This window comes from Diorhabda sublineata, chromosome 1 (assembly GCF_026230105.1).
Source record: "Diorhabda sublineata isolate icDioSubl1.1 chromosome 1, icDioSubl1.1, whole genome shotgun sequence".
Taxonomy (NCBI): domain Eukaryota; kingdom Metazoa; phylum Arthropoda; class Insecta; order Coleoptera; family Chrysomelidae; genus Diorhabda; species Diorhabda sublineata.
Genome location: NC_079474.1, coordinates 28,488,969 through 28,505,164, shown reverse-complemented (window position 1 = coordinate 28,505,164; position 16,196 = coordinate 28,488,969). Strand labels below are relative to the sequence as shown.

The following is a 16,196-nucleotide window of genomic DNA, read 5'->3' as shown; positions in this document are numbered from 1 at the left end:
TCTCATTCTACTACTGTTACTATTCGTTTCGTTAACGGTAGGCCTGTTTGGAAAGTAAATATAATAAAAAAATAATTTCCACTTCGAAATATTACACCTAAGTGAGAACAACCGAATAACATTACAATATTTGCAATGTTGCAATTTTTGTTTATTACATCATTATAACTTCCGTTTTTGTCATTAAACAAACTTATCGGTTACACAATTTACCAGGATACTGTTATCAAGGATACAGAAGGTGTCCAATAAATAAGTACTGCGAATTAAGAGAATTATAGATTATAAAATACCGAAATCAATTTTTTTTCTAAGCTTGTTAGATATATGCTGAATCAGAAATACAAATTGTGTTATTTTTTAGAGAATAGGTTTTTTTTACAATCTCTTTATTGAAAGCGATTAATTTTGTCACATAAATTCTAATTACCACCCAAAAGGCAATCCTGGATTTTAGTTTATTTCAATTTAAAGTAGAAAATAAGGGAAACTACCCTAAAAATCACTTTTATCACTACCTCAAAAACGTAAGGAGAAGTCTAAGTAAAAAAATTTGGGAACTAAAATGTTCTATGAAATCGTCTCTAATCACTTTTGACGTATTTACAAGACCGAAATATGTGCAATAAACTGTCAAAATTTATTTCTCATTTAGGTTTTTAACCTTTTATCACAATGGGGTTGTTCGAATAATCCGTAAGAAGATATATCAGAGCAAATGTAAGCAGAGCTCTAACCCTCTCTCACATGCTCACATAAACATTGTTATATCGATTTTTATTGTATTATTTTTTATTGAATCATGAGCAGCAGTTATAATTCTAAAAATAGAAAAAAAGCTTCAGATAGAGGACTTTAGCGCACCTAATATTCATTTAATCAAACTTTATTAACACTTGTTATAATCTTAAGTCATATTACGAACAATTTGGATTTTAGATTTACACGTTAATTCTAATTAAAAATCTTCAGTTGATGACACCTCAATCCATAATTCGTAAGTGTTCGATTATAATGAGTGTTTGCTGCTCAATGTTGTGTCTGCTCACTTTAAACTGATTTTGGAATGTCTATATCGTTTTCATTGAGTCCTCTTGGTGTTCTTAATTCTGTATAATGTATATCAGTTCATTAGCACGACATTAAGCCATTCTTATATTCCCAACTTTTCATATAAATGCGAGTGCTTACTTTTTTATATTTTTTCGATGCAATCGACTTCGTGACTTGACAGAATTATATTAAATACCACAAGTTTAGCATATTCTACTTAGATAAAGTTTGAAGGAAATCTCTTGAGTGATGAATTTTAGCATAGTGCACAACCAAGTCAGACTGTTTGTTCAATTTTTCTGGTAATGGAAGAAACTGGTAACCAAAACCAACCAAATTGTGCATGTAAATCGTAGAATGAGCATCTGGATGATTGCCGAGGCTGTAAACGTCCATAAAGAAACGGCTAGAAAAATTTACACGAGGAATTACACATGACAAAAGTCTGTACGAAGTTGGTGCCAAAAAATCTGACTCCTGACCAAAAGCTCTTACGTCAACGGGTCTTCTCATATTTCCTTGGAAGGTTAGAGAGGCTAGAAAAGGATCTGCTTTGAAAGGAATCCGATTTGAGTCGATGGAAGCGGTAAAGCAAAAAATGGCAGAGTTCCTGAATGCGCTCACCAAAGAAGACTTCCAGCACTGCTTCGATCAATGGAAAAAACGTATGGAAAGGTGTGTTGCGAGGGGAGGGGAGTATATTGGAGAGGAGCATTCGAGGATTTTAAAAAAATATAAATTGTTTATAAAATAAATGAATTTATATCATAATATAGCTGGACTCGGCATAATATAAAAATCGTATTCTAATTTCAATGAGGCTTGATGTAATTCAATTTTTTATCTTATTAACGTTGAATACACCTTAATACGTGCAGGAAATAACAAATATGTAATTCCCACCATTGTTCCTACCACATCTCTTTGATAATAGCTTTAGACCGTTGAAAATAATAAAAAGGAAGGTTAGATCGATTAAATTAGCGATTGAAATTTGCAATTAGAATAGTTAGTGGTTTTCAGTTAGCTTTAAAAGTACAAAATCAATAAGGAACTCACTATTTATTTAAATGATTCTCCTGACTCTCTTGATTGCTACTCAAATACGAACGTGCGTGTAAGTACATTATTAAGTACAAAAGACGTTGGAATGCTTCACAATACATACATGACGTCGATTATACGTAAAAACAATAAATAGGCAATAAAATAACCGTAATATTTTCCGTTCAGGCTCGTACCGGCCATTACGGCATTTCCTGGCATCATAACGTAAATTTTTCACGCTGGGTTTGTGTTGTACTAACGGTGGATGATTATAAATAATTTGATTACAATTCTGTTGAGGTTATGTTGCTACGTCTAATAGATCATATAAAATATCTTTTTAAACTGATTTTTCACACCTTTTGTCATTTCTTCATCACAAAAATTCACGTATATTAAGTTGCGGCAGTTATTTAAGGAGAGAACACCTGAACTACTACATTATTTTTTTTTGTTATTAAATTCCAAATTAAAATTTATTACACAAAAAACCGATTTTTTTGCCTACGCCGTTACCAAAAGATAGCATGGGTCCCGGATCCCGAAACATCCCCCTAGACTTGTATTCGACAACCCCTCGGTAGTGTTGAGCTGCGTCAGCCCGAAAACGCCAACTTGGCGATACAAACACCTACGATCACGCGCTTGTCGGGGTAATTTATTGGTAATTAATGGCTAAAAGATAGCAAGGGCCCAAGATCCCGAAAACCATCCCCCAAGACATGAATTCGACAACCCCTCGGCGGTATTAAACACGGGTAGCTTGAGACTTATTCAATAAATTTTTGGGCTACTTTATAAGACAAAGAGAATCACCTTATTTTTTTCGATAATCTCGAAATAGGTGGCTCCTGGCACATTAAACAAATAAAATACTTTTTCGTTACCTGTCGCATTTGGCAATAATTAAAATTACTTCTGGTATTTATCAATATCACTTTTTACTTATCTAAATATTGAATTTCATCCGGTGGTCTGTAAAGTACATTGACATGATAAAAATACTTATTATTTAACATTAAGATATTACGAACTAATGATGCCATAAGAAGCTGTGTTTATTTTAATGACTTTGTTTTCATGCCTCATAGCATTGGAAATATATGAAGGTAAGTTTTGTTTTAATTTCCGTATATAAATAATTTGTTTAATCGAGTGGTTTACGATTATCTATTTTCGTTGATAATTGACTCGTTTTAACACCATTTTCAACCCTAAATATATAGAATTTATGTCAAATTCTGAAAGATGATCAAAAACGATTTTAGAGAGTTTTAGCAAAAGTTTCTATGTTATGTATGTTATATTTAAGTATAACGTAAAAAATATAAGATAATTTGAATTTGTTTATATCATATTGATTTTAAATTCTGCGTTATAAATATATATGTTTTTGAAAAGAAAAAGTGAATATTAATCTATACTTGTTATGAAAAATTTGCATAACCGGACTGAAGGTTACCTATATAATTATTATAGAAATACATTCCTGATTTCAGGTCAAGAATATATCATATTTCGTTTTTTTTTTATTTCCTTTAAGAAAAAATCAAGGTATAACCACTAATATTTTTTAAGTATATTCAATAAAACGTCATATATTCATTTACATTCAACAAAATGACAGAATGAAACATTTGATTAATAAAGCCTATCAAATCAAGTAATATCAGATGCATTTTCCAATTAAAAAGCAACCTCCTATACTTTATCTGTTTGTATTACAAAATTACGACATCTTTGTGATGGAAAATGGAAAGCAGGACCCATACATTTAAATGAAAGCAATTTAATTGAATACTTCAATAAATTGATCTATTTCCATTTTTCGACGTTATTTTCTAATAATTACTAAAAGTCATTGTCGTGTTTCATTTTACTGAGTTCAAGCTTAGGTTTAATAGTGTTGACGACTTCATCATAGTCGTCTTTATCTTCTTCAGAGTGATAGCCGGAATCTCGATATCTGCATCTAACCATAACTGGATATCATCCAGTGTAACAGCTCTTTGATTACCATGGTGCAGAATTTTGTGAAAGTCTGCAATAGCGTCTGGTTCACGGTTGAAGTTTTTTCAATGGGTTGAACAAAGTAAATGCTTTTAATTCTATCACATCAACTGTATGATTGTATATAATTGATTGGATTGTGTTGTGTTCTTCAAGATTGTTTGATATCTTCTCTTACCATTGTTCTAAAGGCTACCACAACTGTGTGGAGTACACTTCCATCTATAGGGAGGATTAAAGATATTCTATTAAATTGTGTTGCGAGTGGATTCAGCTTAATTTAGCAGATAATCTGGAAAACTAAGAGAATATAAATCAAACATTGACCTACCGTATAGGTACTGTCGTATAATTTCGTAGGTAGTCATATACTTCTACTGTAGCTAATGATTTTAGTAATCGCTGCTGCAAAAGAGAGAATAAAAGCCCAAGAAAAAATAGGGAAGCGTATGACCTAAAAATGCGTAGAAAAAGTGAAAAGAAACTTGTAATAAAACATAGAGAAATCTAACTAGTTCATATTGAAAGTATGCAAATTCCAGCGGAAATAAAAAACACTTAATCTGTGTTTAATTTCTTAAATATGTTTCTATTCTGATGAATTCTAACATAAAAAATAACAACTGATATTGAGAAAACTGATATTTGAATTACCAGATCACTTAGCACTTGGATATCAAAATACAATATGTTTAAACAATATACTGATTTTCTATAATTACTCTAAATTATTTATAATAACGTTTTACATTTCTCACTTTTTCTGTATCAATCATTTACTAGCTATGATTTTATTTTAGTTGTTTGTGGATATTTATGATTAAATATATGTGCTATTGTGTCGTATTGACGACTTCTTAATCTGTTTTCTAAATATTGCGCTGTATGACCTATGTCAAAAAAGCATCACAGTTATTCCAAGGAAACTACTATATAATATACTAATATTATTATTTTTTAGTGAGATTTTACACAATATTTTGATAATACATTATCCTTTATTTACTCCAATTTCATATTTACTGAAATAATTTGATATATGTTGTTTAACAAACTAAATATATTTGAAACATCAAAAGTAAAACATTTATCCTTACCATGTGTGCAAGGATTTTCTCAGTAGATATTAAATTATCTTCGTAAACATGAAAGTAGGAAAGTAATAAAGGACATATATGACACAAAAGTATTGTTACGAACTCGTCCACAACATGGATCGTGAAGCGTGTCCTATTCGTTTATAATGTAAGTCTAAAATTTAGCCGCTCTGCAGAATTCGTATGTTTTCCTTAACCGAACAGGACTGGCTTCACGGTTCATGTCGTGGACGACTTCGTATCAATAATCTATTACATTTCTACTAATATAAAAAATCATAGATAATTCTATTATCAAGAGATTACTTGTATTGATGGTGATTCTAATTGCATGGGATATTTGGAAAATTAGTTACCAAGTCATTTATACGATAACAAAAATAAAACTGCAATAACGTAGCAAAACAGCTACTTTTAAATATAAAACTAGTTCATATAGATTCATACATTATTAGTGACAAAAGATGCGTAAGTAATTTGACTGAAATTTGTGGTATTTCTTGTTTGAAAATTGAAATTTTGAGAAATTAATGATGGAGAATATTTTTTCGTTGATTTAGATTCATATGTCTCATTGCAAAAAGCTGTGATGAAATTTTTTAGCATAGTGAGTTTAGGTATATGATCTTTTCAATTGATACCGGGATCTATTGTGATTTCCAACAATTTCACAGATTGCAAAGTTAAATATTATTTTTTTACTTTTTGCTTCGTTTAATTTCAAATTGTTCGAATCAAACCAAGATTTAGCTACGTTTATTCTAGATGCTGACGATTTCATTCCCTTATTGCTAGAAATGGAGCATCATCGGCGAATAAAATTGATTGACATTTGAGAGACGCCGCTAAATAGTGTATATTTATATATGGTCCCAACACTGAACTCTGAGGGACTCCATCGCTCACCAATGCCAGTTTAGATTCACAGCTGTTGTAGCTCATGCACTGCTGTCCATTTTTCAAATAAGATTCCAATTTTCTACCTCGGAATCCATGGTGTTCCACCTTAAGCAACGAAATGTGTAGTTAGGTCACATATACGTATTTTCACCCTAATCAAGGCCCTCAATTGATAAATTCAGTACCCGAGGCCAGGTCCCTTCATTTATACTTTTGTTGTATAAGGTTTCAAAGGTCCCATCGGCGAAATGGAAGCAACTTTAAACATTCCTATAAAACTCCAAACATTTTAATGACAATATTGCTTCGGGAACATCAGTCTCCAAAATTGACGACATGAAGAAGGATAATGATAATCTAGGTAGAGCATTCAAAAAATAGGATGGATAAGTTTTAGGACCTCCAATACTGTTTACATTACATTAGAGTTCAATGTGGTTGACCCTCTGTTTTGATTTTTATTGTTTCTTTCCTAATTTACAATGTTCCAATCTAAGAGAGTTTTTTTCGACCCAAACTTTGTCTCAAAAAATAGACTTCCTTGCTCATTGCTAGTAAACCACTTCAATCCTGTTTATCTATGAATAATCAATTTTAAAGGAAAGCATGTATCAGCAAGTTCTAATAGAATATCAGTAATGAGATTTGCATACTGATTTAAAATTAGGCGTTCAGAGCCAGGCCACTAAACTTCCTGAATTTGGTTTACAAAACTTATCAAACTATCATTATTCACAATTCTTTTAATAATTTTCTTGTGTTTTTTCTCTATCACAACGAACAAATAATTCAACATCATCATCTAAGTTTGTTATGGTACTATCGTAACGAAACTAGTATTCCTAGTCATCATACGAAGAGACCATATGCACATAACATGTTAATAATGATAGAGGATGAAAGTCTTTTATCCTATTCAAGTAACATTTTCTGGATTAAGAAACAGCTGTTAAGTATATTAATAAATTCGATTTTAAAAGTTAGAACAAAATTTAATGGTATAACTTGAAAAGATTAATTGTTGAACGGCAAAAACGAATCATAAAATCTTTTTATTATCTTAGAATACTGGAGATTAAATATAGTTCTAATATAGAATAAAAAATCACAAGAATATGTCAAGGAATTTAATAAAAAAAAATGTTTAAACAACCGCAACTACTCATCTGCGCCCAAAGTTCTAGAAGATTTCTCTATGGTGTTTGTGAACTGATCCCATTCAATTCAGGCAAACTGGATTTCATATTATATTTGTCAATTCATGAGTCAGATATGTCACATTTTAGTATACCTTTAAAAAGACATTAACACACAATTTCTCTTTCAGTTTTCAGTCATCAACATTCAATAAATGTTTACTTCACGTATCATATATTTTTTTTGTGAAATTTGCGACTAACCGAAATTATCGGTATTCCAATGTAGAACAAGGTTTTGTTTTTGTTATTGTCGTCATACCAAGAATCCCAAATGTCTTCTTAATGATATTCTTGTTTTGTTACTCAAAGGCGTACCCAAGGAAGGACATGTCACCGATAACAATTATTTTTATTGCAAACAGAAAAAACGTAATGGCTTTAGGTATTTTGTGCTTACAAATCAATTTTATTTTCAGTCGTTTCCATATAATTGTCGAACATGGATTTAAGAGTGGAGATAATTTTGTATCATCATCTGTCCATAGGATGTAGAGCTTTTATTCTAATATGTACAAGAAAACAATCTGAAACCGATTTGTTTTTAATTTTAAAATCACAAGACTTGTAATCCAGTATAAGAATTTTTATTAGCTATGAAATAATACTACGGTTATAAATATTGTTTTGACATTGCCTAAAATATGTGAAAAGAATTCCTATGACTAAGGAGATTCATAACTTTTGCATAATTATGCGCTTCTAGTATAAAATTCCAACTGTTTTAGATGAAGTCCTTGATGAAGCTTTTAATATCGTATAAAGTCATCACCTCCAGACAAGATTTTTTAAAGTTTTCCTCTTGATTGATGATGATGATGATTTTAGTAAACTGATTCAAACGTCTTCCGTCTTTCTTAGTTGTCCCGAACAATTTATATTTATTTGTTTGGATATAGAGTTCTCTTGATACTTCTTTCTTCCCATATTCGTCTAATTTATGGTCACCTTTGTATCAACATTTATTATCATATAATATACTGGGTGCTCCGAGACTTGATGCAAAACGTTAGGGAGTAAGTTGATGATGTGAAAATAATGTTCTGACATGAAAAACTCGATAAAATTTATAGTTTAGGAGATATGTAGATTTATAGATCATTGTACATACCAAGGGACATTTTGAAGAAAATTATCATAAATTGTAATTGTTTATTGAAAATACTTACAGGAGGTATTAAAACATTTGTAATTGAACAGCATACTGTTGAAGAACGTCTTACTTACAAAAGTAAAAAATTAAAATTTAAAACAATTTAGTTGGTTAGCGAACAACTTAATAATGAAATAAAATAAAATAAAAACTATAATAAATGTGCAAAGTTCCCGAATTTTGTGCATCATGTCCCGGAACAGTCTGTATAATTGCTACTTGCAGTTTGTCAATTTTTTTTATTTTTTCATCTCTCTCAGAGACTGATATTTGTTGTGGTCTTAAAATGGTTATTTTTAAGATAGGTCCAAATTCCTTTTTTTGGCTAAATGTAGTAGTTATTTTATTTAAATTTTCATTAAACTGATTTATTAAGTTTGCATAATATTAGCCATTGATTGTTTCACTTTTTCAAATATAGTAAATGTGGGCTCATGTCAAGTTAATATTACTTAATTTCCAGTTCAACCTAAGCTTTTTTTCTTGCTTATTCACCCCGAGAAAGACAGTGTTCTGATTGCTCGTTTGTTTTGAATATTGTGCTTTATTTATGTTCCGAAACTCTTCTAGATTGCTGTTGAATAACGTTATTCAATTCTGCGAAATTGTTTTGTCGCACTTTTATTATTAATGTCGTAAATTTTTAAATTATTTCGAGTATAGAAACCTCGACTGAACATTTAGAATGTTCGAATTATCGAAATTTATGGTATAGCTTCCATAGTATTTATAAAACTTATTCTTGATTTAATTAATGTTATTTTTCATTTTATCTTCAAATCGCGTCTTGAATTCTCGGTTGAGAAACGGAAAATTAAACAGTATTTTGTGGTTATCTATTATTAGAATTCTCTTTCTAATGATATAATAATATCATGAATACATCATAATGTTCCCTTTTAAAAAGTAATCTAGTCATGTTCTTGACTTATACTTACGCTTGTTATTGAGGTGGCATTGCACTAAAAATAATGTCCTCGTCTAAATTGTAATTCCAAAGTCGACGCACGTCCTGGCTGAGGTGCCTGTTTTTCTTTAAGGCCAATGCCATTTTCTGTACATGTTAAAATAGTTGAAATCCAGACAATTCGCCGACAAATAACTTCTTGTGTGTTACATGAATTTTTGTCAATAAATTTAATGGAAAATTCATTCGTATTTGTAACTTTGTGGCTTTTATGTTCACTAAAACATGTTTATTACATTACCAAAATAGAATTAGATTACAATATGGATAATCACAAGTTTACATAATATATACAAAATGTAGAGAATATTTATAAGTAATTCTCTATCTTCCTCTACTATATCCGTAAGCTTCCTCTCTAATTACGTGTTCTGTAGCTTATTCCTAATATTTTTGTTCTAATTTTTAATAATAATTGTAACCATGAAGCACATTGTGACCGAGTGTCGTAAATATACCGTCGAAAGACAACAGTTTCAGCTTAGCCTAAACTACAATGAAGTCCTTAACAACTCGGAACAAATTACCTCTCTACTTCAGCTTTTCAAAGATGTACAACTTTACCACAAACTATAGAACAATTGTATTACTGTTTATTCATATTGTATACTTATATCAATCAACCATTTCATATTTAATGTATTGTAACCGCTCCCGTGCAAGTGGCCATAGTAGCCGAGCACGTTAATTTTAAATAAAAAAAAAATTGTAACCAAAGTTACCGAATGTCATCAAGTTTAAAACTAGAAAGATGGTATTAAAAATAAAACTCATACTGAGCACACAAACACTACCGAGGAAAAATAATTTCTCAATATAGGTACACAAACTGATAAAAGAAGAAAAGATGCTACAAAATTAAATGAATCTGAAATGTACCTATAGCAAGTTTGATTCAAACTAAATTGGTTTCTAATAGTGCCTAAAAGTGTTATGCTATGCAGATAATGGAGTACTAGTGGTAAGAAAGAAGATATCTGATAAAGATAATGGCAGATAAATATATTATGAGCGTTTTAACTAGAAAGACTCGATCAATCGTCATAGCCAAAGATCCGTTTCGATGTGACCTAGTTGTAGACAACAACTACCTTGGAGTAGCAATATCAATAGAGAGGAATTTAACAAAGGAAACACGAACTCAAGCGATTAAACCTTCAAGAGTCAGTGGATATATGATAAAAATAATATAAAGAATGAGATCATTCTTAGAGATTGAATGAGAAGTCAGAATATTAGAGAAAAACTAGGAATTCAAGTTGTGGTGAGATAGATCAGAGAACGTAATTGAGGTAGAGATCATGTAGAAAGAATTCCAGAAAACAGTTAGGTGAAATAGATAAAAAAAAATACATAAACCAAACACACAAAGACCATTGGGTAGACCACCAAATAAGTGGTATGATAGCTGGAGCTCTGCGTCACAAGAAGAGGAGGTTGAATATTCGTTATTAAACAGGGCAAGATCCTATTAAAAGCAAAAGAAGATCCGCGGATAGCTGTACTCTACAGACCATAAAGTTTCAATGTTGTATCCTTCCATTTGCGCTCAAATTTGCCTAGCCAACACTAGAAAGTTCAACATTAATTTTTTCACAATCCACTGCTTTTTTTCAGTTAGTTATTATTCACTTTTACTGAAAGGACAGAAAGTCAATTAAATTATTAAGAGTTGAAGAAATAAGAATGAATTATTCTTCATTATGGTGTTGCTTTTTGATGATGACTTTTATTTTTATTGCTGCCATTCAGGTAAAATTGCTCAGAGGTTACTAGACCTTTTCTCAATTTCAAGATACTGTTACATCATATTTCCACGATGGAAATTAGCGCTCTTATCGAGTGTCCCGTGGACACTTCATTGGACCATTGACCTCATAGTTGGGGAGTCGAGTACAATATTTGTGTTTAGTGATAATAAAAATTTGTTAATTTCGATAGTTTTATATCTTGTTTTAATATTTCAGACCTACACTTGTCTTCACGTTTGTGTACTAGTGAACAACGTACCATGTTGTCCACCTTCCGTAAGTACTCAGCTGTGTTTTGTGTGACCAATAAGAACTCGTAGTACATTTGCGTTGCCACTTAAGCACACTGTAATTGTCTTTACACAAAGATGCAATTCAAGTTCTGCAAATGCCACGCACTTAATATCCTGCATTTGTGGCAAAAATATTTGGCAGAAAAAAACTTACATACTTTTCGAAGATTAAGTTATTGTGTTGTAAACAATGACGAGAATAAAAAATTCGATGCTTATCTTTTATGTTTTAAGTTTGATAGTTTTCAGTTGTAAAATAATTTTTGCTATGATTTGAATGATGTTTTATAATGTAAAAATACAATTGTTTCCACAGACTTCTGTGTTATGCAAAGTACGTGGATCTAGGAACCTTTTATAAACAGCCTTACAAAGTAGAAATTTGAAAGGGTTTTAACCAGAGTTGGAATCATTACTTCTGTAAGCCACATGTGTTACCGTGGAAAATATTCGAAAACAACTTTGTACTCGATGAAAAACGGATAATAGATGTACACACTAGACAGATGTATTTCAAAATAAAACGGAGACACAATACTGTTCTGAGGAGGTATTAATAAAAAACTGTTCCACTATTAATTTAAACAACTCTAATTAGTTGATCTTCACTGAGTTATATTGGGCTCCTTCTTAAACATGATGCCATAACTTTGAAGATATTCAAATCGTGTATCGTATTCGTTTGATAGTATTTTTTGCATGTTTTTATTGTGATCAATGTTGCATGGCTCTATTAAGGCGTGTTTGTGTCAGTAAACAACAAGATCAATATTAAACATTCAATCAGATATTTTATTTATCCATACGAACCAGTTTTGTTAGTTTTGTATTACGTAATTTCATAGTTTCATATCTAGATGATTTGTTTACTTTAAAATTCCAGACTATTGCAAAATTTGTCTACCATAAACATAATAAAATGTTAAAAATTTCCAATTAGACTCTGAGCGGTATTCGTATTCCCAACTTAATTGTAATTCAAAAAAATTCAATATAAATATTTAAATTGTTATTGTTTATAATGTTGTTTTATAATGAGTGACTATATACATCAGATTTAATTATAAATTTATAATGAAAAATATCACCTGGTGGATGAGAGTGAACTAATACTAAAAAATACTCAAATTGAATGAACAAGAACTTTGCCTATCAAGAAAATGTAAATAATTAGCAATCTAGATTTCAAACTTCCATGAAAAAGGAATGTGGATGAAATAATGCAAAAATAAATCAACGCTTTCTGCACCTACAGGAAGATGTTTGCTGAAAAATTGAACATATACCCAAGGGTAATATATTGTATATTGTATACAAAAATCATAATGCCTATCACAATCTATGTATCAGTAGTATGTTGGAATCTATGAAAGAAGAATAAACAAAAAGAACTATAGGGGATAGCAGCACTCTGGAGCCATGAGAAGTATTGCACAAGCAGCACTATAAGTAATCCTAAGATTGCAGCCAATAAAATTGTTCACAGAAGATGTAGCCTCAGCATCGATCTCCGGTTGAGAGAGGACAATAATTATTGATATACAACTATCCTGTAGGTGAAATAGAAAAAAACGCATAAAGGATCTATTAGCTCAGAACACGGACTATATGTTAACAAATACGGATTTGTAAAGATAAAAATAAGCATTCCTGTAAGAAAAGAAAAGGGATTTGGGATCCATCATAAAGGAAAAAGAAATTTAAATCTTCACAAATGACTCAGTAACAAAAATGTAACAGGAGTCAATTTGTATTCAAAGAAACTTAATATATAAGAGTATGACAGACTGAAAACTGGATGTAATATACTTCCAGTGGAAATTTACAAATAGGGAAGGCTGCCATGTCAAAGTAAAGTGGTGACTGAAACAGAAGCACAGCAATGGCATCAAAACCAAAACTGGTATAAACTGTCGCGAGAGGCACTCTCTTGGATTCATCACACTAAAGTGAGTCTCTGCTGGGTACCAGGATACTATGAAGTAAAATAGAGCACTAAAGCAGGTAGACTCGCAATAGTAGAAGAAGAGGAGAGCAAGTCGAAGAGATAGTTACAAAGTTAAAAAGAAATAATATCCAGAATGATTTGGCCTGGAATCAGAGAAAGAAAACAAAAACGATGAATGATAAACTTTTGCAAAGACTGTAACGGAGAAAAAAAGACGATCTGGCCTCTGGCCTTTTCTTTGCCGGTGCCCCGCCTTGACGAAAAACGATGTCATATGCTGGGAGACAACACAGTAAATTATCGTGAAGAAACAGCTGTATATAAATGTAGAAAATATGGTAGGGTGATAAGAGTACTCAATACAATGGGCCTCAGGCCACCGAAAGAATCACGGCCAACCTAGGTCCAGATTTCCAGTACCAACCTAACCCAAAGCTATTCATCATAAAAAAATTATAGCTACCTTCAATCCCTTTCGTAGGTTAAGTTTACTTTCACCAGAAAACCTGGTTATCGAATCGGCGCATCATAGAGTATAACTATGAGTGTTGGGGTAGTGCTAGTAGTAAACAGTATGTTTTGATTAAGTATCACCAATGATTTCCAAAATCTTAACGTAGCTTGTCAATAAATTTTCTAGAACAAAGTACTTCATCTAAATAATTGATATGGCTAGAGACATTTTGCTGTTTTCAGATGTAACAGATTTCTTTTCAGTTTATCAAAGATAAAGTAATTGCGACTGTTTTACAAGTCATGCTGAGAATTACGTCGCTATCTTCGATCAAATTGAATAGATTTTCATTTTGTTAAATATTGTAATGTTTCTTACGTAAGGGATGGGATACGTTGATAAATTGGTACAAGTTAATTTCACACTTAACTCTTTATCACACTCATAACAACACTACAAACCCTTCTAACACTAACACATCACTTTAGATGTGACTTTTAGACCGCTCGGGTTGCTTGGATCGTTCGCTACGTATTTTCAGCATTCAATTAACTACTCTACTGTGAGCTCCTCTTGTATCTATTGACTTGCAACAAATCGATAATTTCTTAGAAACATTCTAAAGTGTCTATTAATAGACAACTCCCGACTAGAAACCTCTGTTCACTTACAGTTTATTTTTTCCTAGAAACATCGGTTATCCGATAATAGTTGGAATCACACGCTATTTTTTCTAGTGTCCACTCTATGAAATTATACTCGGAGTAGTTTGATCGCGTGCGGCTGTCTACCCGTCAAAATAGGTTAGTGAAACCGTCACAACATCCTGTATTATTTAAAAACGACTTAGAATTTCCATCTGAGACAATGTCTTTCTCAATTATTCATAAAAATTACACACTATTTGACTTGTCAAGTTTATTGAGATCGCATTTCAATGAATATTTATCATTATTGCTTCTACTGGTTTGGAATCGCATCTTTATGTTAGAAAATATAAAAATAACTTACCTTGAGCTGTTTCTTTATCATCAATATTAATTGCTTTAGTTTCTCTGTTGGATTGTAGTTTATTGACATAAAAAGAAGTGTGTTTAATCATAATTAGAGAAATAAATCAGGATGATATGGGTAATTTAGGGAACCTATTTCAACTTTGTGATAAAACAGATTCACATTGTCATAATATGACGACTAATGACTGATTATATGAAGGAAAATGTTCATTCTTTTTAACGAAATCTATTTTTATTAAGTATTTATGTAGCGTTTGACGGAAATCATGCTAATGAGCATTTTTTTAAAAAGATCACATCAGCTGATAAATTTCCATCTGAGCCACAGATGGCATCAAAAATAGAGAATACAAATCTTTTTCTGGCAAGTACTAAACTTGAAAGGTAGCTGTATAGTAGATTTGTCCCAAAATTACAGAGACTTTCTAAAGTTTTTTAGTTTAATTAACCCCTATAAATATATGACTAAACAACCAAGAGAAACTTGTTTCTCATCAATGTTACTTAAATTCGAATGCACAAAAAGCTATTAATTCATATTATCCATCATACACCGTACTATTAAGAACCTGTTAGATTCCAAGAATAATTAACTTTAGCTTTTAATCTAATTGTATTCGTGTCCAAGAAATATTAACTGATTTTACGAATTGGTTTCATTTTATCTTCAGTCTCTATATAAACGCAAAGATAATAATTTTCTAGGAAACTGCATCAGAAAAAAATACAAAAATTTTTCAAAATTCCCATTAAAAATTCCTACCTCAACCATATCAATTTAGAGAAATTTATTTGCTCATGGGTCTAAACATTCTCATTAAAAGTCCAGCCATTATGGGCATCGCCATTTATCAAAATTGTACCTTCATTATAGATATGGAAAATTATAACACAAAAAGTACTACACACTGTTCATAGATTTTGTTTGATATTAATGAGTTTGATGAAATTTCAGTCACTAGGTATTACTTCTTATTACCAAATGCCATGGTCTTTTCATGTTTCTCCTTTCTATGAATAATAACTAGAACAGGAAAAAATTAATCGTTACAAATATAATTTACCCTTCACACAATCGTTCTTCCAAAATTCGATAGTATTAGTGGTAAAATATACTTTATTTCTAAAAAGTTTTTGAGGAGGACGCTTCGCAATAAGTAAAAAATAAAAATCATAAGATTATGATGGAAAAAATTACCTGCACTATATAGGAATTCAAAATTATGAATTTTATCATAACCTTATATAGGAGGGTTACCTGAAGTTTTTAATCCAACAAAGAAACGAGGCTTTTTTTTTCATAATCATTTT

General features: G+C 31.1%; 1 protein-coding gene across 45 annotated transcripts in view; it reads left to right on the top strand.

The window, feature by feature from the left end:
* LOC130446725 (microtubule-actin cross-linking factor 1) overlaps nucleotides 1-16,196 on the top strand; it is a 300,505-nt gene that overhangs the window by 124,845 nt on the left and 159,464 nt on the right. For 39 of the 45 annotated variants that reach the window (XR_008910192.1, XM_056783376.1, XM_056783344.1 and 36 more), the window contains one exon: nucleotides 11,391-11,450. The exons of the other annotated variants lie outside the window; for them this stretch is intronic. Coding sequence is in view for 38 of the 39 variants with exons in the window: in XM_056783376.1 (XP_056639354.1) it covers nucleotides 11,391-11,450 (60 nt within the window). In the remaining variant the exon portion in view is untranslated. The remainder of the gene's footprint in view (nucleotides 1-11,390; nucleotides 11,451-16,196) is intronic. 45 annotated transcript variants of the gene reach the window in all.